General features: G+C 34.5%; 1 protein-coding gene across 1 annotated transcript in view; it reads right to left on the reverse strand.

The window, feature by feature from the left end:
- Window positions 1–26,667, reverse strand: part of LOC149529867 (uncharacterized) — a 354,140-nt gene that overhangs the window by 110,410 nt on the left and 217,063 nt on the right. Inside the window, exons 8-9 of the mRNA XM_089809266.1 lie at window positions 24,370–24,450; window positions 24,231–24,263 (exon numbers count right to left, since the gene is read on the reverse strand). Of these exons, the coding sequence (XP_089665392.1) occupies window positions 24,231–24,263; window positions 24,370–24,450 (114 nt within the window). The remainder of the gene's footprint in view (window positions 1–24,230; window positions 24,264–24,369; window positions 24,451–26,667) is intronic.

Below are 26,667 nucleotides of genomic sequence, written 5' to 3' on the forward strand. Positions count from 1 at the left end.
GCCTCTCTCCCCTACATTGAAGGCCTCTCAAACAAAGTTGCCAAAATTCTTGTCAAAAAGGACCTACATTGTACCTTTAAACCTATATACAACTTCAGGCAACACCTCCCTTCTCCAAAAGACCCCAAAGACCTCCTCAATGCAAGTGTTTACAAAGTGACTTGTTCTTACGGTGCTCCCTACATTGTTGAGACAGCTAACTTGATTGGCACTAGAATCAAAGAGCATCATGCAAATATAACTCATGAGAGAGTTATAAAGTCAGATCGTGTCGAACACTCTGCTAAAACCAAGCATCACATTTCCCTTGAAAACACCCGAGTCTTGGTCACTGAAGCCAATTTCTTTAGAAGTTAATTTGTTGCGGCTATCCAAATCTGCAATCAGTCATCCAAACTTAACCGTGATGGTGAGTGGATTAATAGCATCTCTTGGAACCTGGCTTTAGTCTACCTCTGCAACCAACTCCATCATCCATCCCAATCTCTTACCTCTCCTCTTGTTCAATCTGGCCTCCCTTCCTCCATCTCTCCTCCCCTCTTCCTGTCCTTCTCCCCTAGTCTTCCTCTTCCCCCCCCTTCTTTGCTTCTCTCCCTCCTCCGTTTTCTCTTGTTCTCTTGATCGTTTTTTATTCTTAGTGGTTCTATGTCCTTGGCCACCTTGTTGGTTTGAGTTTTAGTATTCTCCCCCTGTCCTTTGTTCCCATGTGTTCTTGTTTTCAGTCCATGATTTTTTTTGTAGTTTCTTTTGCTACTAATCATGCTATTTTCCTTGCTATAATTTGTCATTATTTATTTTCCCTTCTTTCTTTTCCTATATGTGTATATGTATATGATATGTGTATGAATATGCATATGTATATGTATATTGTAATACCCTAGATGAATATTTTTCCCAAATTCACTCTCAAATAATTTTTAGAAAACAACAAATATCTTTTGCAATAAACCCAACAAAATAAACCAGCAATGAACTTGTAAATGCTCATCAAAAGACCTCAAAATACATTATTACATTATACATCAGCAATACAATAACTAGATACTAAAATCCTCTTAAACAAAGTTACACAATCAGATTGGAAAGAAACAATAAAATGCACCTATAGTCTCAAATGTGAAGTTTGATGTGAATCCACCCAAATGATGAATCGGGGCTACGTCCAATCTACCTAGAAAGTCCTAAAAGTTTTTGTCCTCAAGCTTCAACAAGAGAAAGCTAGCGGCTTCCCAAAGTTCTCCAAAGATAAACCAAAAAATCAATCTCAAATCCAAGCATACCAAAATGAACTCCTCCTTCCTCATTTAAAGACCCAACAGGGTGTTGGGTGGATATTTTGCAACTAACAATTTATGCAAATTCAGTCACAAAATAGGTAGACCAGCCATAGAGTGTGAGACTAAGCCTCTCCTACCTTGAAGGATAGCTCCCCCTTCTCACCGTTCTGTGGACCAGCTCAAAGGTAAGCAAACTGTTAGAGGTTTTTTGAAGGTTGTTACTGATATTCTTTCCTCTTGTTTCAGGAAATAATACACTTACTTGCAGAGCAGGTAATGGGCGAGAAGAACCTCTAAACTACAATTCTATTTAGGAATTGGAAACAACGCTATCGATACCAAACATCAACTCACAGGCTGATTGAAGGTGTACCAACTTAGATCTATGTCTATTTATATCTATTTTATAAGAAAACACTCTACCATTGGGGCACAAAGACTTAAAGTAAAGAATTTCTAACTATTAGCATGAATTTGAGATAGTCATATAAGCTACAGTCACAACTTATAGTCTATATATTAATACAATTGCTCCCCATCACAATTTCGGCTCCAATTGCTTATTAGATTCTCTATGCTCTATTTATAAACACACATCTATAACATGAATGGAAATTAATAGAAACAAAGTGCAATCATAGCTTCCAATTTGTTCTATCATTATTTTTTCTAGTCACAACTTCGAATCCAAATACTTCTTTCTATTCACTTTTCTTTCAAAATCGTACAACACAATCACAGTTATGCTTGCACAAGTTTGGTAGAGCTCTCTTGCATATATTAAGAGAATATTTTTACAATGGGGGACCACTCCTTATAAAAGAAAAGGATGTGAGAGAAACTCAACCACCTCAACTTAGTGAAACTAGGAAATAAGATTTATTGGATTACATGTACTAAAGGTTTGTGTAATTGGATTACATGCAATGTATCTTCTGCAACTGCAACAATATGAAGAAAATGTTGAAACTGTTGAATCAATCTTGTAGATTATCAGTAGAGGCTTTGTACTTGGTGATGCAATCATGGATGATTTCTGGATCAAGAGTCCATGTATTTCACACCACTATACTCTCTTTGATGAATTGTCAATTGTCTTGTTGAAAATCGATGTGATCAAGTTGTGAATTCTCCTTTGTCCGATTTACACATTCTGGAACCTCTGACACAATGAAAACCTTTTCAATGTTGCTCAAATGTAAATCCGGAACAACTTTCCCATCATCTTCAATTAATTTCTCTCTCTCTCTCTCTCTCTCTCTCTCTCTCAAAGTTCTTTGGTGCATTTCCACACGAACTTAGGTTCGAAGGTTGTCATTGGAAAAATGGAGACCACGTGAATAATTGCTTCTTGAGAATCAAAGCATGTCTTCTCAATGAAATGTCTCTATTATTTGATGAAACTCTAACATATCTTGACTTGAAGAATTTGCTGCAACATGATAATTTCGAAGAGTGAAACATTTTCAATGAGATTGAATCCATGAGGGCTTTGGGGTTTTGAGTCTAACTAATGGATCAATGAAGGATAGGTGTTCATAGTATGGTTTAGAACACTATTTAAGGCTGGAAATGAATGGAACAACATGTATTTTGGGCAAAAATGGCCAAAATTGGGGTTTGGCTAGTGGATTACAAGCAAGCAAAATAGAGGTTTTGTTTTGGATGGCTAAGAATCCAGGTTTGAAGCATATGGATATGTGCAAAATCAGAGTTTAGGTGTTTAAAAATGTAAATTTTACTGAAATTGGGTTTAGGAGATGCAATTACATGTGGTAAAACTCTTCATTTTTACTTGATGTAAATATGTAATCGGGTTTGTAGAATGCTATTACATATATAGGAATATGGAGTTTGAATGAATATGGATAATGGATTGAACATGGAAGATGAAAGCATAGAAATGCACTTGCATTCTTGGGCAAAAATCTCCAACTTTTCTATAAAAAAAACCAAAAACAAGTGATAAAATATGTACAAAGCTAAAAAGAAAAAGAAAAACATGCCTCTTGCTTTGACTCAAACTTTGACAAACTCCAAAACTTCACTTTGCATGCAATTTTGTTTTTGAAAGGGAAGAGCTTTTGCATTTGCAAGAAAATGAAGGTTTCAAACTTGTTAAAGAACTTGATACAAAAAACTAGGGCTGCATTTGAACAAATGGATAATAAAGAGCAAAAGAATGCAGAAAATTAGCAAAACAAGCAAGAAATCCAAGCAAAATTGAATCCTCCCACTGTACACTCGAAAGTGTCCCACTCTAAACCCTTCTATCCAAACGATTCCATGAGTTGGAATGCTTGGATGCCGGCTTAGAGCTCCCTATCCATGGAGTGCAAGAGAGTATATTTTAAGAATAAGAAAGCTCTCAGATGAGCCTTAGAGATACTCTTCTTGCTAGTAAACCATGCAATGGGAGGTTCCAAAGACAAGATGCAAGAATGCAAATGTCCCAAGGAGTTCCTCAAGGATGCAAATGCAAATATGAAGACTACACTAGAATGAATATGAAAAATGCAGCTATTCTAAGCATGGATGAGAGTGTTACAATCTAAATATTAAGCTATGTGAGATTAAGCTACATGTAAAAATGAAATCTAAGCTAAGATGCTATGGTATGAGAGAATGTAGACAAGAAATAGAAGTTCTCCACAAAGCTCCAAAGAAACCTGTTAGAAAACCTGCAGCATAACAATATTCAAAATGAGGATGCTTTGAGGGGGAAAGCTCTCTCCCTTTTAAAGATGTATGGATGGTAGAGATCAAGATAAAGATGGTGGATGATCAACGGTGGAATTTGAAAATAGGAGTGATCCATGTGCACACACAAGTCAACCAATAGAATATAAGTTGACTTGTCATATAAGACAAAAGTCACAAAGCCTTTTCTTTTAATTGCAAAATAGAAAAAGGACTTTATGTGTGCACTTTAAGTGGGTTAGAAGAATGGGGTATTTTATTTAATTGAAAGGGGACATGTTCTTTTAATCAAATAATAAACTTAGGATAGCATAGTCAAACTATAGGTTATAATCAAATAAATTGATTATTAGCAATTTGGTCTAGATAAATGATTAAATTAATTTAGCCAAAATGCTGAGAAGGGGGCTAATAGTCTAGATGACCATTTTTAGGTGATTACATTTGCCCCTCTTTGACTAATGCGTGATCGATCTGGGAATACATTATGTCAAAGAAAATTTAAACCAAGTAGGCGATGATAGATATAGATATCTGATTTTGAAGAACGAAATGTAGAAAAAGATAGCAAGTCCTGTATGTACAGCCTGATAGTGATAGTACTGAACACTAGGAAAAGATGATGTTAGAATTCAAGAAGAATGCTAACACTTAGAAAAGTGGATAGAGTGAGAGCAAGTGAGAAGATCAAACAAATGCTCCTAAGCAGTGATAGAGTATTTTTGCCCCCTCGGGATCGAAATTGAAATGAGGTAAGGGGATGCAAAAACTGGCTAGAAATGAGAAAAATAGAATATAGCAATGTCCAAGATGATAGATAGATGATTAAACCCCAAGAATGACTATAAGAAATTGATAAAATGCCCCAGTTTGAGTAGAGTTGACCTTGAAGGATATAGCATAAAAATAAGGTCGAAATGAGTAGAAAGGTGATTTTAGACATGAAATAGTGAATTTAAGTAGATATGAAGTATGGAAATGATGAAGACATGAAGAAATGAAGATGCCCCAGTGATGATTCAGAGATTAGACCTCAAAAGGTCAGCTAACTGCTCAGAAGAAAGTAGAATTTTAAAAGACAATTTTGACCATCAAGATGAACTCAAATTTGGATTTCGATCCCGAAAATGAATCTAGGACGTTGAAATTATTTAAGAGGTCAAAACTTTAGATAATGTGATGACAAGATAGAAAAGAGATGAAGCGAAAGATTAAGAAGGTGAAAAGACATGAACAAGAAGAAAGTAAAGAAATATATGAAAGGAGTTAGCTGATATGTCCACAAAAAGATGAAGAGAGAGCTCTCCCCATATGCAAGAATGCAAGACTAAGCTAGAAAATGAACCTAAAATGCAAGCTAATATGCAAAGTGGTTTACCAGCAAGAAGCGCATAACATTTAGACTCTTAATTTCATCATTGAGCATTTATTAGGGACATCATGAGATCATACAACCATCACTAGTATAACTATGAGGATATGAATATGATCGATATTAGATAGGTATGTGGAAATCCAATCTAAGCATCAGAGACATGTAAGTCAAGATAACTACACGATTAGATTCCCTAAGTTTAATTTAGCAAGATTACACCTGTATCAAGGCATAAGTGCCAGGATAAACCCTGAGTGCGGTCTTGCAAAATAGTCAAGGATGATACATTTGTAAGTCAACGTGTTGAATAGGACCAGCATAAATGCTTACAACACTATAGAAAAACAAAAGTATACACACAGGCAGAAATCAAGAAAATATGTCCCATGCCCCCAGTCTTCTAGTCAATGACATCCTTGAAAGACTATTAGGGAGGGAATACATGGCAAAGAAATCATCATAGAAAACACACAAAGTAGATAAATGTCAGCATAGCTCAGTCATTTAAGTGTTAAAGTGCGTGTGTGTAAGTCACTTGGCCATTTCTTCCAGACTTGATTCTGATAGTGAGATATCGCGACATCGGAGACCGTAGGTAAACTATCTGAAAAGTGTTGAAAAACACTTGATGTCAAGGTGGGGGAAGTGTTGAGAAACACTATTTTGTGAGTTGTCAAAGAAACCCTAATGCACAAGAATACCTCAATAGGCTAAGTAGCTATGCCCCCAAGATGAGGACAAGAAACAATTCCAAGCTAGGAAATGTGTAGCAAAGTGGATGATTGAGACTGATAGACATAGGTGCAAGGGTTTCAAGTAGCGCCTGTTTCCAGGTTTTCACCACTTGACAAATTTTTTCAATTTTTTTGTATTTTTGTATTTTTGATTTTTTTGGTGATACATCAAAGTGCCTATTGCTAGATTTTCACTAAGAAGATCTTTTTTTCAGGACATTTTCTAATTTTTAGGATTTTTTTCAGGATCATATATGATTTTTTGAAATTTTTAGAAGGTTTTAGAGATCACTAGTTCTTAAGCAAGATCACATCATTTTCTCCCAATGTCTAGCGAGGTATAGGACATGATGGAGCAATGAGCCAGTGGATAAGAAAAGATGGATGAAAAAGGGTATGAAGCAAGTGAAAGTGATCCTCAAGGACTGACTCCTCAAGAGTACCCAAGCTAGGGAAAGAGGTGAAATAGTCATATGAAGCATATTTTGGATAAGCAATGGAAGTAATGAGCAAGATAACATGTAGAATAAGCAATGAAGCCAAAAAGTGAGATAGCATGAAGTGTGTAGTCCAAAAGAGTAGCCATGTCAAGAGACCTATGAGAACCATGTTTCATTTATTATGATCAAGATCAAGGGGTCAACTAGATAGTATAGCAATGGGATAGAGAAATAAGAATAAAGCTCAAGATAGAGGCTATGAGTGAATGGGAGAGCACAATAGAAAATCTGGTGGATAAGATAGCCAATATGCAAAGATAGCTCAACATTGTCAAGATCAAAGAGAGAAGAGGGGATAGATGGATGATGGAAGAATTACGCATGATGCCTGTTTGCCAGGTTTTCATCATGGTACTTATCCAAGGTGCCAGAAGAAGTAGTTTTCACCATAGGATGAATTTATTTCTCTTTACTTTTGCTACCAAGGTGCCACAAAAAGTGGTTTTCACCAAGGCACATTTTCATTTTTTTTATTTTTTTGTTTCTTTTTTTGAATTTTTAGAAAGAGCTCAAGCTTTTTGAATTTAGATAGTGCTCCTATAGAAAAGATAAGTCATGATAAGCCAAGACCATAGAAAGGTATGCTCAAAGATGTTGATAGGGTGATGAAAGAGAAATGGTAGTAGGAAGAGTATATGGAGGATAATAGTTCATGTATAGAAAGGAGGTGTAAGCTTTAGAGGATTTCATGTGGGTAGCTAAAATATTGGACAAGATCAACATTGACACACACCTTGAAGGGTATTGGAATGATGGAGGAATCATGGATGAAGTAGCTTGAGGTTTAGATGTATGAGGTGGTAGAAACGATTTGGAAAAAAAGTGGAGTGGAAGGCTTTGGAATATTTTTAGAAAGATTTTTGGAAGAAGATGGAATGGAAGCCTTTGGAAGTTTGAATGTCAACTTTGAAGTATTTTCAATCTTCAAGTCTTTTAAAAGAGACTTGAGAATCCATATAGCTTTAGATTTTCCTCGTTCTTTGGGTGCTTGAGAGTGCATTTCTTCAATGATGGATTTAGGAACCCACATTTTCTTTGATTTAGCTCTCTTAATAGTGGACCTTTGTGGTCTCTTTTGTGCATTTTCCTTCTTAGCATTCACATGTCGATTAGATGGGACATAGTGATCTTTATTTTTCAATGGATTCTTATGTTTATTCTCACTTCCAAAGGACTTGGGATCTGTGGATGAATAAGGATGATATGACTGGTTTAGATGTATAGATGGGTGAAAAGTCATCAAGGATGAGTGTTTTTGTTGATCTTGAGGTATGATGGGAGAGCTAGGAGTGGAAAGTGTAGGAGATGAAGGAACATAAGGTCCCAATATAGATGGAAGGTTTGAAGGATTTAGCTTAGATGGATAAGGACCAAGGATAGATTTAGAAGATGCAAAGGGATAGTGGGAAGGGATATCAACATCTTTAGAATGAGTAACATGGTCAAAGCCATCAATAGACTCATAAGTACCTTTGATAGGAACAACATTTTTAATAGAAGCACTTGAAGCTTGAGCACAATTTTGAAGTGGATGTGGAGAAGCAGAACATGAGGGGATGCTTTGATCTTGACAAGTAGCTTTCAATAGCATAGGAAGAGAACTTTTCTCATAATTTTCAGTGAGCTCAAGGGAGATAATGGAAGTGGTATCTTCATCATACTTAGGAGGTGGGCAAGATATATGATATGGAGGGAGAAAATCTTGAAAGAGATGAAAGGGTGATTGATCTTGATCTTTCTTGACATTTATAGCTTTTTCTTTTTGAGAGTCCTCTTGACATGGAGCCATTTCTAAGGACAAGGGAGAATGAAGAGTGAATGGAGTAGTGCTTGGATTAGGCATAGTAGTGCATGAAGGTTGAGGATGTTTAGGATTAGTGGCATGGAAAAATTTTGCAACCAAGTGAAGGTTAGCTTGAGTTTCTTTTAGAGGTAGCCCTTGAGGATACACATAGTCAATGTGGAAAGCATTAGATTCTTTATTTGATGGAGGCATGTTGGAAAGATTTGAAGTGTTGGGAGATGCATGAGTGTTGGAAGAAGTGGAAGATGTAATGGAGCCGCTACTAGACATAGGTTCATTAATGTAATCTTGCTCAAGAAAAGTATCCTCAGCACATGAGTCACTAGAAGTTCCAATAATTCCATTATCCATAAGATCTTGGATTTTATGTTTTAGCTCAATGCAATCTGAAGTAGCATGGTCATTAGATCGATGATAGGCACAATAGGTATCCAAGAATGGGTTTCCATATGAGCTAGACTTTGGTAACATGATGATCTTATTGCTAAGAAGTTTTCTCAAAATGTCATCATAAGAATTCCCCAAGAGAGTAATATTTCTCTCAAAAGTATGTCTAGAGTCCTTTGGTTGTTTCTCAAGTGAATAGAATGCATCCATGTCTTCATTATTATCTTGGTCAAAGATAGGTCCATCATGAAATTTTGGCATAGGCTCAAAGGAGGTATCACTTGCTTGTTCTCTAAAGAGGTCTTTAGATCTAGAAGATGAAGACATTTGATGTCTTGAAGTAGAGTATGTAGACCTAGAAGAAGAGGATGACCTCAAAGAAGGTGACTCACATGCATGTAAAGACCTTAAGGAAGATTCATGTAATGATGCAATCTTCTCCTCCAACCTTTTCTCAAGTTTAGACTTCATTTCCATCATGCGCTTAGAGAGATGAAGGTAAGAAAGATCATTTGTCTCTTCTAGTTCTTTGTATTGTGCATATAGATCTTGAAACTCTTTAGTGACATGGAGTATATCATGATCATCTAGATTCAGTTGAAGTTTGGTAGCACAAGGTTTAGATCCCATAGTTTTAGATGCAAAGCTAATCATAAAATAGTCTAGAAGATAACTTGATGTTGAAACTATAGGAGGTAGAGTGTTCACTTGCCAAGATAGTAGAGAGAGATTAAAGTGACTTGTCAAACAATATGTCCAAGAAACTTACGACATGAATGACTCAAGTCAATAGCTAGGCAAGATGCCCAAATAGCCAAATACATAGAGCAAGCAGGGTGACAAGTGAACAACTTTCCCAACCCAAGAGTGTAGTCAAGAAATCAAGGTAACCATTTCAGCAAAAGAATAACTAGCAAGTAGGCATAGACCATGAAGATAGAAAGACCAAGAGCACTAAGACCAAAGAGCCATTTTAAGCATGTTTAAGAACTAGAGACATAGCAAATCAAAGTCAAATGATGAGACTCCCCTTAGCAAGCAACACAAGAAAAATGTTTGCATTTGATTCTTTGACTTGGTTGACAAAGTTTGACAATAGTTGATAGCATAGCAAGTTTGATGTTTAAAAGCAATTTCTTTCCAAACAAGATAGTGACACATGGAGTAGTCTTCAAAAAATCAAGCAAGGGACAAAGCAACCTTGCGTGATATAAGCATATGTGACGTCTCAAAAGAATTCCCTAGAATTATCATCATGTGTATGTTCCAAAGATTTCCACAAGTCTAGCACATTCGAGAACACATCAAGCAATATCTACCTAAAAGACATGGTTCATTACTCAACAACTTGGCCCACGCTTGATGCTCCTTCACCTCACACCAAGTGGTTTCCCACAAGAGATATTGGCTTTGTCATGGAAATGCCATAAGCATAACCAAGGGAACACATATGGTGAGTGTAAATCTTGAGGTGATCCGGGTAGTCCACTAGGATCAATCCTTGCACCAAGAAGTTGAGCGGCTAAAAAAGGTAGTTACTAACTTAGGGTGTTTAGATAGGGCTTCCGTTCATAGTGTTCCTCTTGCTCCCAATTACGGGACACCTCACCTTGCGATGAGTAACCGATCTCGCGATCACAAGAGTACCTTAAGCATTCTTGCCTAGTGATCTCCCTATGGTCGAAATCCCATAAGCGATCACACTAGACGAAGATAAACACTACGTCTACCAAGGTTTTGTGTCCTTGATAGCCTTGAGTTTATAGTGGGTTGGAAGAGCCAGGTAATCGGCTTGTTCCCACTTGGGTCGTTCCTCTCAGGTTGTCCGAGAGCAGGCCCTCTAAAGGATTCTAACTACACAAAGTGGATCAAATTTTGGAAGTCAAGATTTCTGGTTCACCACAAGGGTGAAGAGCATACTCTCCTATTCCAATCATTTTCTCCCAAACATGCCAAGAAGATTCAGTTACCCCTTGCTTTTGAAACCAAATGGCAAGTCAAGATTTCTGATTCACCACAAGGGTGAAGAGCATACTCTCCTATTACCAAAAGACTCCAATCACAAGTTTTATGTGCCTATGAAAAATGAACAATTATTCAATGCCACACATGAAAACAAAAAAGCAAGAAATTTGGGTTTTTATGCTTTGGGCAGCCCTGCAAACAATCGTTAGTAGCCCTTGTGCATTTGAAGCTTTGACATGCGTTCTTTTTATGCAATGTTTCAATTTTTTTCACAAGGATGGCAACCTGAAATCACAACTTGTTAGCAACAAAAGTTAGTGTAGAATAACATAAAAATCTGCAATAAAAAGTGGTGAGTTGCTTCAAAAATCTAATTTATCCTCCAACCAAGTACATGCAAAGAAAGTGATGTTAATCACAAATGCTTTCATTTTTACTCTTTGGTTTTGACCTAGTCAACAAGATTGGACTTTTTTGCTATGATTTTGTATCCAAAAATGAAAATGAAAAAAAGAGACCCCTATTAAAAATCAGAGAGCTTTCCAAAAATGCAAGAAATTTTAAAAAATCTCTTCATTTGCTCCCTAGAGATTGATTTTGTCAAAATAGGCCAAATTTATCAAATCAAATTTTTTATCCTTAATACGATCTCAAAATTCAAAACACAAAGAAAGAACCCCTACTAGAATTCAAAAAGATTTCTGAAAATGTAAGTTTATAAAAAAAAATCACTGATTTGCGATCAGAAACGACTTTTTATGAAAAACAAAGAAAAAATCATAACTTCCGAAAATCACGTCAAAATGCTCTGAAAATTGGACTGAGACATTTTGAGCATATACCAAACTTGCAAAAAAAATTTCAAAACCAAACTCTAAGCGGTTTAAAAGATATGATCAAATCTTTAAACCAACTAAGTTTTTGGCCTTCAAACCAATTTACTTATGGGTTGGCCTTAAAACCAAAGTGATAATTCTACAAAAGCATTTGATTAGATCCAATATGCTGCTGTAAAAAACCAGAGATAAAAAATGAAAGCAAATGGAGCTAGAACTTGATTCAAGCCCCACGGTGGACGCCAAAAATGTACACTCGAAAGTGTCCCACTCTAAACCCTTCTATCCAAACGATTCCATGAGTTCGGAATGCTTGGATGCCGGCTTAGAGCTCCCTATCCATGGAGTGCAAGAGAGTATATTTCAAAAATAAAAAGGCTCTCAGATGAGCCTTAGAGATACTCTTCTTGCTAGTAAACCATGCAATGGGAGGTTCCAAAGACAAGATGCAAGAATGCAAATGTCCCAAGGAGTTCCTCAAGGATGCAAATGCAAATATGAAGACTACACTAGAATGAATATGAAAAATGCAGCTATTCTAAGCATGGATGAGAGTGTTACAATCTAAATATTAAGCTATGTGAGATTAAGCTACATGTAAAAATGAAATCTAAGCTAAGATGCTATGGTATGAGAGAATGTAGACAAGAAATAGAAGTTCTCCACAAAGCTCCAAAGAAACCTGTTAGAAAACCTGCAGCATAACAATATTCAAAATGAGGATGCTTTGAGGGGGAAAGCTCTCTCCCTTTTAAAGATGTATGGATGGTAGAGATCAAGATAAAGATGGTGGATGATCAACGGTGGAATTTGAAAATAGGAGTGATCCATGTGCACACACAAGTCAACCAATAGAATATAAGTTGACTTGTCATATAAGACAAAAGTCACAAAGCCTTTTCTTTTAATTGCAAAATAGAAAAAGGACTTTATGTGTGCACTTTAAGTGGGTTAGAAGAATGGGGTATTTTATTTAATTGAAAGGGGACATGTTCTTTTAATCAAATAATAAACTTAGGATAGCATAGTCAAACTATAGGTTATAATCAAATAAATTGATTATTAGCAATTTGGTCTAGATAAATGATTAAATTAATTTAGCCAAAATGCTGAGAAGGGGGCTAATAGTCTAGATGACCATTTTTAGGTGATTACACCCACTTCATTGGAGAGCAATCAGAAAAAATTGGAAGAAGTTAAGATGAACTTTTTCTCCTCAAAATCACGTTCTCCAAGTGTATTTGCATGCAATGACCCAAAGTCTTTGAAAGATTCAAACCTTGGCTTTAGTTTGGATTTAGAAGATGCAAATACATGTGCAAGATGTTGCCAATGAACTTGCAAATGCAATTCTAACTGCAGATCACACTTGTTGAAGGATTTCAATGTTTGAAAATGTCTCCCTTTGGCAAATCATGGTCCAAGCTGCATTGCATGTGAATGTGTTTGATGCAAATGCTTCAAGAATCCCTTTCCTTCCAACCTTTTATGCAAAATTGGGGTTTGAATAACCTATTACATGTGTTTTATTCATTGTCATGCCCAAAATCTAGTTTATAATGCCCAAAAGCATATTTTAAATGGGCAAGATAAATGCATTTTAGCCAAAATCGGGTTCTCAAAGGGCAAATGCATGTAGCATTTGGCCTTTGGAATGAATATTGGGGTCTTGAGAGGCTTTAGTAAGTCATGTGTTTAAACTTTAGTGCAAAAAACGGGTTCTTGAGATGCTTTTGCATGTTGAAAATGGTAATAACTAAGCGTTTTTCGTCAAGGAGCGAAATTGAGGTCTTTAGAGGCTTTTCCGTGTCACATGTTTTCCCTTTAAAGAAAATATGCACTCTCCTAGCTCAAACACATGTTGGAAATAGTCAATACAAATGCATGCACTTGACTTGGAAGCCACAATTGCACTCTCTACATGCCATTACATCTGACATTTTTGGATGTAAATACAAAATCAGGTTTAAAAACTCCAAATGCAACTTTAAAATGTGCAAGGCAAATGCATATAACTCATCTACAGACCAAACTCGGGTTTAAAAAGGCCTATTGCATGTCACATTTTTATTCCTTGCATTTACATGTCATGCATTTGCATATGTTTTGACCAAAACTCCACCTCCCAGCCAAAATCGGGTTTTCTAGAAGTAACTGGATATTTTAAATACACAATTGAATTAACATATCCAAGTGAAAATCAGGTTTAAAAAGGCTCATTGCATATTTTCATGACTTGCATTTGCATGCATTTGAAATCCTTTGGCAAATCGTGGTTACAAGATACCATTACATTCAATGCATTTACATGTAAACAGAAAAATTTGCTTCTCTTGGATGCATTACATGTATTTCATCTCAAAATAACATGTAATGGAATTGCATGACATAAGTTTTCTAATTAGCACATGTCTATTTATTTTAGTGAGCAAATATCACTTCAAAAGGGTCAGATACATATTTTTACTATATATTTTATATATTATGTTTAAATATGTTCAAAAAGTGACATTTTACTTACATGTTTTAAAAAAAAATACTGAAGTAAACCTAAACATCATATTATAACATAAAGTGCATAAAGTCACTTAAGAAATAAATTAAAAAGCAACTCAACATTAAATTATAACATGAAGTCATTGAAGTGCACTATAATGACTTAAATCACTTAAGTGATAAATCTAAAGTGATAAAGTAACTTAAAAACATAACATAAAGTCATATTAAGTTATATTTTTTTAAAAGTGCAACTCAACATTAGAATATATGGCCAATATTTGAAATGTGCAATTGAACTTGGAGAACCCACTTTCTAGGCACTTAAACATTGATATCTTTTGATTGCCAACTTTGATTAAATCCATAGATATCGAATTAAAGGGACAACCAAAAGCAAGAGATTTAAGGAAACAAAAAGACCAAAACAATTTAAAAAAACACTCAAAAGCACAAAAGGGACTTTGAAGGCCTCATATATCAAGCAAAGGCTAAAAAACTGGAATAATGAAAAAGACTCAATGAGAACCTTCATTAAAACATTTCATTATATGAATTGGTGAGCGATTGCTTGATCAATTTTTGCCAATAAAATAATGAATAATCTTAGAGAAATGTGAAACATAACTAGAAAATTTTATACCGTTATCTCCATTTTGTGATGAAAAAATGGACAATATAGGTGACCCTTGAGCTTCATTTGTCTCCTCTCATCCTTTTCCTTCTTTGTCCTCTTTTAACTCCCTCTATAATATTAAATTGACCTATTTTATAATTTTTCTTTTTTCTCTCATAAGTCAAATTTAATATATGAATTTAAGTTGGCAACTTCTAATGTCCCAAAAAAGGTACATTAGAAGTCTTCCCTCCTCGAGATTGCATGCCCTCAAGCAAACGATACTAGGAATCCCAAATCAATCTTTGAAGCTCCGATGTGTTTGTAGGTTGCACGACTCTGATCATAAATTTCCATCACAACATAATCCACAAGATGTAAAACATATATCCTGTTAACACCTGGATCCCAAACTAACCTATCAGTATGATCCTAGGTGTAGAACTAAATGGTCGATAAATATCCAACCTCTTGAATCAGCCAACTAAATAAATAGATACCCAACACACTACCCATATGCAAGGAAACAAATCTCATCATGACTCTAGATGTCACTATCATAACTCGGGTCAGCATCAAGAATGTCAACACTGTCACCAATATATTGCTAAACTAGAGACGTAAACACCCCATATGGAATATGTCGCAACATGTAAGATTCCCATTCATTTGCATGCAAGCCACTAATCCATATAGGCAAAGCCAAATCTGAAACTCTACTAATAGTCCAAGCATGGCAGCCACTGATAACTAGAGTATGTAAAAAGATAATGTCACCAATCAATAAGTTGGCAACTGCCATATCATAAGAACTTGGGTAATAAATCTTTAGGTAAGCTATAAAAATCCCCAAGGCACAGTAAAGACAAATCTGAACTCTTTGCTTCACCATAAGTATCATCACTAAAATTAACACATCCATTAAAGAAATGATCACCATCACACATAGTTTTTGTCGTAAAATCACTTGGCTCATCTTCTACCCCATGATATGGTGAAATCATGTAGTTGCTGTTGTAAAATCAAAAATCATGTGTTTGACCTCTTGCTGGTCCTTATGGTTTTCAACAGCAAAATGTGCCTCATCAAGATGGAGAATGGTGGAAACACTATTCTTGATTTCATGCCCACAAATGGCAATCCCTTCAACAATGTGTACTATTTCCATAGTTCTATATTTAATTTCATCTTTCTTATGGGTGGCTGCAATAGAACTCTGATTGTCAGCCTGATGCAATGAGTATTGTATCATACTTGGAGACATAATTCATCCATCTCCTTTTCCTTATCTTCCAGAAACTTGACAGTAAGATCTTTATCCCAAAACAGTTGCAAATAATCTGATTCTAACCTTTCAAAAGCTTCTTTGACTGTGTACAATTGAGTAATAGTGATCCCACACAAATTCCTTGTTCACGTCTCATCCATTTGAGTTTTCCACTTAAGATCTTCAATGTATTTGTGAGACTCATTTGCCCTTGTCAAAACTAGTATAACCCTCTCCTTTGTAACCAATAATCTTTCTTTCAAATCTTGCAATGATAAAGATTGTGTTCCAAATTCATCTAAGGGTTAAGGGCTGTCATGTGCAATATTTTATGATTTATCCTCAACTGTTGGAGTGACACAATCATCATACTTATCCATATCAGCAACACCCTCTTTTATACTTAGATGTGAGAAAGACACATCATATTCATAAATAAACTTTTCACAAGAAGAATTCGTAGTATGTATCATATGTAGAGACCTGTAGGTTTGAATCAAGACTCACAAGAAATGTCGAGCCCTCATCATTGGCTTGTCGGACAATCTTCTCCAATTTGTTCACAATAGGCTCATCAAGAGCGTAGTGTCGGTAGCCCTGCAAGAGCCTTCTACCTCCATACTACCTGTCAATAGATTTGTATCATCTTGAACACCTTCCACATGATCATGAGTAGGTTGCTCTTCCTTTTCAAGATCACTAGCAAGCTGATTATTGTCATACAAATTTCTGCACTTGTCTTTTACAAGGAGATCCTGGGCCGAATCATAATATTTCTTTTTTTCCACATCACTCTTGTTTAACAACATTGGATGAAAGTCCACATAATCCATGAAGGGTAATTCTTTCTGAATTTAAGGAGGGGATTTGTTGTACTCATCGCATATGCTCATTATTTCAGTCCTAATATCGGGTTGAAAATTTTGGGCCAAGTGTTGTTGCAATTTAACAATGTCATTCTTGATTTTTTCAATGCCATGTATTTTCCCCATAACTGAAAATTGTTGCAGTGTACTACTCTAGTTTGTCTTTTACTTCACAGAATTTTGACAAATAAATTGCCAAAAAAAAGTTGTAAACTTGATTGCAGAGATCAGATTCTCAACAAAGGCATTAGTTCAAACAGTTGGCCAACATTACCCTCTGAAAATATCCCTAACTAAATATTTTCTCAAATCTCATAAAGACACCTCAGATTTATTGCGACATTTTGTCAAATAGTTCAAGGTGTTTTGATAGTAGTTATTGTTGGTAATAAGCTTGCACTTAGTTCTGATCTGAATGCCAACCTTATAGTGGTAAGGTGCATGGATCTCATTCACAACTCCTTCTTTCTACTGCAAAATCCCTAACAATTTAAACCTGTACAAATAAGAATTTAATTTGGTTCCTTTGCTGCTTGGCTAAAGTCTTCTATTATCGTACAAGTAGAATTCAACTGAGCTTTCCAAATAAAGAACTTTCTACTAGATGCCCACACACATTGACACTCTTCACCACACAGATATTTATGTAGCCTTCAAGGCCATAGCTCTAATCTATGTTCAGAATGGAACTTTGATATTATTTAGGAAATACTATGCTTCATTACCACTTTGTGCAAACCCCAGGGCAATGTACTTCCGCTATATACTCTAGCCGCTAGCTTCCTCAAATGGCTCCGCCCTATATTGTACCATAATGCTACATTCTTTGTATTAAGCATAATGAAGACCCCAACCAAATGAATATGAACCACTTAACCTCTATGTTGGCCAAGAACACTAGCGAGAATTAGATTTTTTTATTCACAAGAAAGGGCTTCGACCTGTACACTTCATCTCCCATAATAAAATTGAATGAAGACAATGTATTAATTTATTTATTCAAGCCCCACAATGTAAGATACGTCTATCTTCCAGCAATAAAAATTTTGCACGTTGCTGCTATCTTTTATCGTACCAATAACTCGCATGTTCCGAAAGCATGCAATAACTCTACGTTCAAGTTTTCATCTTCGTGTCACAACTCAGGATGCATTTCAATATACTGTCCAGATGCATTCAAAAAATATTGAGTCATTTTTTCCTTTCTTAGCCTGGATAGTCAATATGTCAAGCATTCCATCCCTTGTGGTAAATTCTTTTTAAATCACAGTTGATGATTGATACTTCGAATACAGTTCCCTTGATTCGTAACTGTTATCCTCAGGTTGCAAAGAAATTATTACCCGACAATAATACTTCCCCATAATTGTTGTTTTCACCTGTTGTTGTCCATTATGAAGGAACAACTCATTCCTAGAGCCAGTTGTGACTAATGACTCCCTAGTGATAAACCGACAACATGGATATTGCTCCTTTATTGCATCATAGTTGCAAAAACATCCATGTTACTTATAATCAAAAAAAACCTCTAGTGTTTTGCGTTGTATACCAAGTAACACCTCAGACGAAAGGAATAAACTCCTTGTTGGAATACATCAGTGCTACCAAAAACATAGGCTGGATGTACATTTTCTTTAAGAATGTGTTCCACCTTCTGATTGCCCCCAAATACTTCAACGAAGTACATTACCAGTTGTCGACTCAATTCACAATAATTTCCTTCTTCCAAAACTAATGAGAACAACTATAGATACTCATCTCTGTTACAATGTTGTCTAATACATATAATCAAAGCTTCCAACGTCAACTCTGCTCTATCTTCAAGAATATTTCCTGTCACTCTTCACCTCAATATTTCATAATAGTCTCCAAATTTTGCATGGAAACAACACTTTTTATGTGCAGAGGTCATTCCTCAATCTGAACCATCAACTCTGCATTCCACAGCTCCCTTAGTTCTAACTTCTAACATTGCCAATGAACACTCAATTCAGCTTTCAGTATCATATGCGTTCAATACTGAACAACCATCAATAGATTTCCTCTCCAATCTTATGCATTTGCAAGTTATGTGGTCTATATCTATTTCTTTGTATCTCCCGTAGATGCTCAACAATTAAACTTCATGGTATTTCCATTCACAACAATTGTTATTATTCTTCCACTGTTGCCGAAAGTGCCAATTTTTTTTTTGTCTTTTTCTTTCTCAGCGTTACTTCCAAACTCTTTATGTTCTACTTTCTCAACTCAATGACAATGACATGAGTCACCCAATCACTGAGCAATGGATATAACACGATGTTGACCACCTCTATGCAATTTCCAACTTGGCAACCATCTAGAAAAAACCTCTCATTACTGTGTTCCAACTCCCCATCCAACTCAATATGCTTACTTCTTTGTTAGCCAAACCAAAGGAGGATGAAATTTTGCCTTGTAATGCTTCTACAAATTATATAATTATAATGTGAATATAAAATATCAACCAAAGTTTTTATTTTTATCTATGTTCCCCCGAGTTTCCAGGACGGTAGGGAACAGTGGGACAAGTTTTCGGGAAGGCAAAAAGTTTTGCCGATTTTGGGGACGGGGGGGACAACAAATGGGGACAGCAAAAGTGACATTTTTGTTTATATTTTAATGTTTTGTGTGTTAAAAAATTGGGGATGGATGCAAGTCCCCAATGAAGTCTTCGGGATGGGGACACGTCCTCAGGGAACATAGATTTTTATCTTATCGGTTTAGAACCCACATCAAATGTTAAGCTACTCGAAAAATATTTCAATACTCTCGATAGAATGATCTTGATTTTCTACACCATTTGACTCTTATGAGTTGATCTTCAATAGACATCTTCAAGCAGTGTAGATTTGTTTTCTCAAGAATGCAGATAGAATGACAAGACCTGAGTAAACAATTTTTGGCTATTAACCCAAGTTTGAATAAATTTGTTTCTAAAAATAAAAAATTCAAAATACACCATTTCTGACATAAATTTCCTCAAAATTTGTCTCTGATTATACCCAACAAGATGGCATGGTTGATGGTCTAATACCAACATTATATCCCAGCCCACTATTTTCGCGGAATTTACTCAAATAATTTTTAGGAAAACAACAGATATCTTTTGCAAATAAACCTAGTAAAATAAATCAGCAATGGACCAATAAATGCTCATTAAAAGGCCCCAAAATACGATATCGCATTATATATCAGCAATATAATAACCAGATACTGCAATCCAATCTTAAACATAGTTACACAGTCGGATTGGAGAGAAACAATAAAATGCACCCATAGTCTCAAATGTGAATTCTGATGTGAATCCACCTAGGTGATAAATCGGGGCTATGTCCAATCCACCTAGAAAATCCTGAAGGTTTCTGTCCTCAAGCTTCAACAAGAGAAAGCTAGTGACTTCCCAAAGTTCTTTTAAGAGAAACCAGAAAATCAATCTCAAATCCAAGCATACCAAAATGAAATCCCCTTCCTCTTTTAAAGACTCAATAACTGATCCTTGAGCTTCCTTCCTCTCCTCTCATCCTTTTCCTTCTTTGTCCTCTTTTAAATCCCTCTATAATATTAAATTGACCTATTTTATAAATTTTCTTTAACTCTCCTATGTCAAATTTAATATTATATAAATTTAACTTGGCTAGTCCTAATGCCATCAAAAAGGGGCATTGCATATATGTATCTATATGTATGTTACTATATAGGTGTATATATATAGACCAAAATAACAAGACTTGGACCCCGCTTGGTCTTGGCAAGGGTAACTCGACTCGTGACCCGACTTGGACTCGCCTGTGACTCGGCAGTGACTCAGCAAAGTGATAAAACCCTTGAAATTTAGAGATTTTTTTGAATTTAAATTAATTCCATGCACCCATTATTGAATAAAGATTAAAGACACAATAACAACATAAAATAGAAGGTAATTTGATCACATACATAACATACATCGATTACGTAACTACAAAGGCAAAAAAATAAAAAATCATCCAAGTCAACTGAGTCAGCCGAGTCAGGCGACTCAGCTTAGTTGTTCCGCCGAGCCAAGGTCATAGGTCATTTTGACCCATCTAAGGTAACTTGACTTGCTGACTCGGACGACTCGCCCGGCTCGCAGCAAGTCTCATTACTATGATATAGACGCACTCACACTCACTTAATAGTCCATTTTTTAGATTTTATTTTTCTTTGTTTTTTGTTTCCTCTATTATGTTGGTTTTTTTAATTTTGATTTTTAATTTTTTTTTATTATTATTATTCTAATACTACTCTTTTTCTTTTTCCTAACTAATTATTTGTTGTTGTTTATTGTTTCTTTTTCCTATTAATTTTTCTCAAACTTCTTATTTTTTCTTATTTTCCATTCTTCTAGTTTATACTTAAGTCTCCCACTTTATAAAATCTTCCTAATTTCTAACATCTTTAGTTTATAATTAGTCTTTTTCAATTCATTTTCTTTGATATTTCTGTACTTTATCATATATTCTTTATTATTATTCCAATTTTATTCTTTCCCTTTTCAGTCTTCCAGTTATTCTTTCTTATTTGTCATTCTTTTCTTTTTATATATATATTCTTTTCTTTTTTTGTCCTTTTGTTCTATTATCTCTTTTTATTTTTATTTTTCCTTTCATTTTTGAACCTTCTATTGACCACCTTCTCCTTGTTCTTCACACCCTCCCTATCTTTTTAGTCTCCCTCATCTGCTACATTCTTTCTTCAAATGTTCTGGTTAGCCTACACAATCATGGAGAAATAGGTTATGATAAACTCATACAACTTGTGGTAGAAAAGGGACAGAACAAGGAATTTTGGCTTTGATACCAGTGTAAAGTCCTCTATTATTTTCACCAAAAATGTGTACTTTACCCATATTCATCTAGCCAAACGATTGGTAAACTCCTGATAATGAATGAGTTTGTTTTTACAAGCTTATATCTTTAGGTTTACAAAGGTTTTAATTGTTAAATGAGTAAGAATTATGAAGTAAATCACAAGAATACTCAGTGAAATCATAATACTGATTAGTAACAAAAAATTGCATCAACAATCAGATTTTCAAAGCATTGTTGAGAATTTAATTAAGTTAATGAATTATTTTTTGACCTCCCATTCACGAGGATAATATTCACAACTGCTGCTCACATAGACAGAAGTTAAGAGTAGAACGTTTCTTCATAAACTTGCAGATTGACAAATATTGTTTCTGCAGGATAACAGGAACAAATATTGCCCTTGTTTTTGTCCAATCGATCCACAAAATAGTTCTCTACCTTTAACAATCAGCAGAAATTTCTAGGGAAGACTGTAAGCCCCCTTCTTAGACTCAAAATCACCTAATATGGACAGCTCAAAACAAAGACAAATGCCACGCCCATAATGTAACAATGCTTGGTGATAGAATAATGAAATGATGTTCCTTGTTTTCCCTGATGCCAAACCTATTCCACCATAAATAGTAATTATAAATTTTCCCACAGTAGAAAAGGGGTCAACCCAATAGCTATTTCAAATTTCCTCTACAAATCCACACCACAATGTTAAATCATTTGTTATTGTTTATCCAAATATTTTAAAGGTGCTCCCACCTGAAACCTTTCACATAAACATTTATAAATGATGCCAAAGTGACCAGAATATGTTGCAAGGCCACCAATATAAGAAAATACATTCACCCAACTGAGATTTAATTCTCACATCAACACTATAATTTTCCTTCAATGCTTGCAGCCCATAAAAAATATGATATCCACAAATTACTTAATCCTCAAAATTTAAATATAATTACGGGCCATGAACTATTAATTCATTTATCAAATATGTAAATTCTCAAAATTAAATCAATATGTACAAAAATTGTTTTCATATAAGACTTCACAAATTTTAACCACAATAAAACCCAATTGTGAATTCAAAAGTAAATCCACCCTAATTAGCTGAATGGGTTTTTGTCCAATCAACCACAAACCCAACATTTTTCATCCTCGGAGAGCTTGTTGAATCCAAAAGCACAAGCTCGCCAAGGAAAATCTCAAGAAGGTAACAAGTCAAGGATGCCCAAATGACTTGCTTAAAAGATTCTAGAAGAATCACTAAACAAATATTAATCAAAGTGACTTTATAATACTTAATTATTTGTTAATATAAGCCACTTCTTATTAAAATAATTAATATAAAATAATCCTCAAAATTTATTTTAATTGGACAACTTCAAAAATAATTTATTTTATTTTATTCCCTTATAATTTCCCACCTTAGCCTACAAAATTAAAAATAGGCTAGATGGCTCCATTGAATGTTCACTTAGACAAAGGGAACATAGAATGAGAATGCTACTAAGAAATAATTGTATTTCTAATGTTCTAATGATAATCTATGTGATTGACTACCAAATTTAATATCAATTTCACTATCTATAAGGTTTGCCACTAGAAAAAAGCATTTCATTACTTTCAATTGTTTGTAATAGAATTTTTTTTAGGCACATCACTTGCCACCACAAGCATTTTTTTATAATATAAGCCTAAACCCTTCCACCATATTCTTTCACCTTATTCACATTTGTGTCTTAGAGATCAAACAGTGTTGATGTTGCATGCTTAGTCATTGTGAGTGAAAATTAAAGACATATGTAAGCTTGGGGCATTACATCATTCATAACTAACCATGATTTTTGTTTCAATGTCATGGATTTCGTAATCCATGAATTAAAAAGGTATGTATGCTTGGGACATTACATTGTTCATGACTATAATATGATTTTTGTTTCAATGTCACGGATTTCATAATGTATGAGTTTTGTATATACCAAAAACACTAGAGAATACTTTAAAATATTGTTTCTTCAACTCAAATCTATTTAGTACTTGTTTTATAATATATTCTTGTGCATGTGATCTAAGTAGCTTCAAATTGATAAACTTATTATGTTTTTAAACTTAATTAATAGATGGGTGCATAGTAAAATCTTTAAATTAAAAAATTATATAAATTGTATGATTTTTCATTTTATAGAATCTGACAAGTCCATCCAAGGTACCTATGGTTTAAACATGCATTTTCCATTTCTTGTGCCACAAAAAAATCTGATTTAATATGTATGTTATACATGCTTTTATATTTATTTGTCTTGTACTTGATTCAGCTCATTAAATAGTAGTCCAACCCAATTTCCTTAAATAATCATTTATTTACATTAGCATAGACATATATAAGATGGTAATCGATTACCTCTTATTTTGATAATTATTGTTGCAAGAGAGACCTTTCTCTTCATTCTAGCAAAGATTGAAATTGGAGCTTGCAGTTATGAAATTTTTCCCCTTTTGAATAAGATTTCAATACTACCCTCACAAAAAGCATAATGGAATTAAACAAGGGAAAAAAGAATACCCAAGTTGCCCAAGCTAAGCCTGTGAATATGCCCTGCATAGTTGCACCAAATTGTTAGATAGTGATCAACTATCCCATTTTTTATGGTAGTTGAAATTTTTTTGAACATTTTCATTGATAAAAAGAAATAGAAACGTACGTAGGCAATAGATGCACCCAACGCCATGCATAAGACATTATGCTCTCCCAAGAAATGATTAAGTATTGGCAAGAAGAGAAGCTGGAAAGGTACAACCAAAACATTTAGAAATAATCAGGGAAAATGTTAAATAAGATTCCAATGATATGACTAAAAATTAAAACTAATTAAAGAAAAATATAGATTCCAAATCATAATCTACAGCATACATAAAGAAGACAGTGAATTAGAGCTACAAAACTTCGGAACAATTTTTATTCTTTCAATGCAATCTTCCAACGACTTAGATAAAGATAACATATTTTATAATCCAAAAGTCTTATATTGACATATATAAATCTTAACATGATGAATGACATAAAATAAGAATTTCATGACTACAGTCAGTTTAAATTTGCCTTTGGAAGGGTCATGTTGCAAATAAATAAGAAATTTTTTTGTTGACCAAGCAAATATAATCCAATACATATGAAGAATGCCATTTAGTTGTGTGAGCTAGAAATGATGCTAAATCTAACAAATGAGAGACCAATCCTTTGATCAATGTAATTTCAATATAAATGAATAAAAGGGTTGGCGAAACTAGATGTCTTGAAGAAATAATGTATTTAATCCTACGCAATGAGAACCAGTGCTACAAAAATCATAGATGTAGTAGAAAGAAATTGTGACAGCCTTACTATATAACAAGAGAATTTTTTCAATGAAACCATCTCAAGAAAAAATATCTCGCAAACAAAAACTCATTACATTAACTCCACATTGAGTATTTCTCACTTATGCTTAACCCTAATCCAAGCAAAATATTTATAGGTACATTATTATAAGAAACTACTAATTAGCTATCCTCCATGGAGTTTCCAGGACGGGGACGTTTTAGGGGACAGGGACGTGTTTCTGATACGGGGATGGGTCAAAGCCAAAATTTAGGGGAAGGGACCTTAGGAGACAGTGATTAAAAACATAGGGGATTTTTTTATATAGAGAGACAAAATTCAAGTATGCATATCATAAGATTCATAACATTGATAAACCATTCACCATAGACATTTTAGAAGATCAATACATGGAAAATTATCAAATGACAAATACTAAGTACCTCCATTATAACATATCACATACAAACGTAGTAAAATCAAAATGCCTAAAGTCTCCAAGTATTATGCATGAAATCAGAATGGAATAAAGAGAGGTGCAACTAAAATAGTAAGTAGTAAATAGAAATACTAATGCAATATTTCCTCACTGCTGCTACTACTGTTGCTCTGTGTTTTTTTTTTTCCCTCTTAGCAAGTACATCATACTTAAAATGAGTAGATGAGTTAGTGTTTTAGTGTTTTAATGGACAAATATGGTTTGCACATTTTTATTACGTCTTTAAGACAACTACGGATCCGCACAAAAAGAAAAGTTTAGTGTTTTTCCTTTACCAATAAGCTAGAAAAAAGGGGAGAGCTAGAAGTTTTGGGGATGGCTAGAGGAGCCGTCCCCAGTACTACTAGTTGTCCCCAAGTTTCCTACCCAAAACTTTTTTCCGTTTCGAGGACGTTTCCAAATTTGGAAAAAAAGAAACAGCTTTGGGTTTCATCTCCAAGATGAGTATGAGCCTAAAAGCATAGGGGACGCGTCCCCGTGGAACACAACTAATTAGTATTACAATATATAAGATATAAAAACATGAGGTACATTATTATAAGAAACTACTAATTAGTATCACAATATAGAAGATATAAAAACATGAGAGCCACATTGTCCACCTATAACAGCTCCTATAGCCCATAGCTAAGCCATTGCATCAAGCCCTACTTACTAACGTATAGTCTCTAAGTGTTGTAGAAGGATTTTATAAATTTATTTTGATGAAGACTTAAGCACTTCATTTAATTTAAATAAGCAATTCAGGTTAGTGTATAACAATGACATAAAATATAAAAAATAAAACCATAAAGTACTCAAGAAAAAATATTGACATGTAGAATTTCCTCTTTGGGAAAGATAAACCGTGTTTTAAGTACTGAAAATTTGAAAATGTATCAATGATTTTAGTGAATATGTTATATAGAAAGTTTGTATCTTGTTAATCCTAATATTGAAGAAGTCCTACTTCCAGAAGGGACTACATCAAGTTTTTAGTCTAAAGGATAAGTACATGTCCTTGAACAATTTTTAAAGAACATCTAAAAGTAGAAAATGTCAACTTCTGCAAATTCAAAGTGTACTGATATTTTTTTTTTTTGATAAAAATGGCAAATCACCATACTTATTAAATAATTGAAGTATTGGAATCAATGTTACCAT

Source organism: Cupressus sempervirens, chromosome 11 (genome assembly GCF_028749045.1).
Source record: "Cupressus sempervirens isolate cs-2001-9-10 chromosome 11, ASM2874904v1, whole genome shotgun sequence".
NCBI lineage: Eukaryota > Viridiplantae > Streptophyta > Pinopsida > Cupressales > Cupressaceae > Cupressus > Cupressus sempervirens.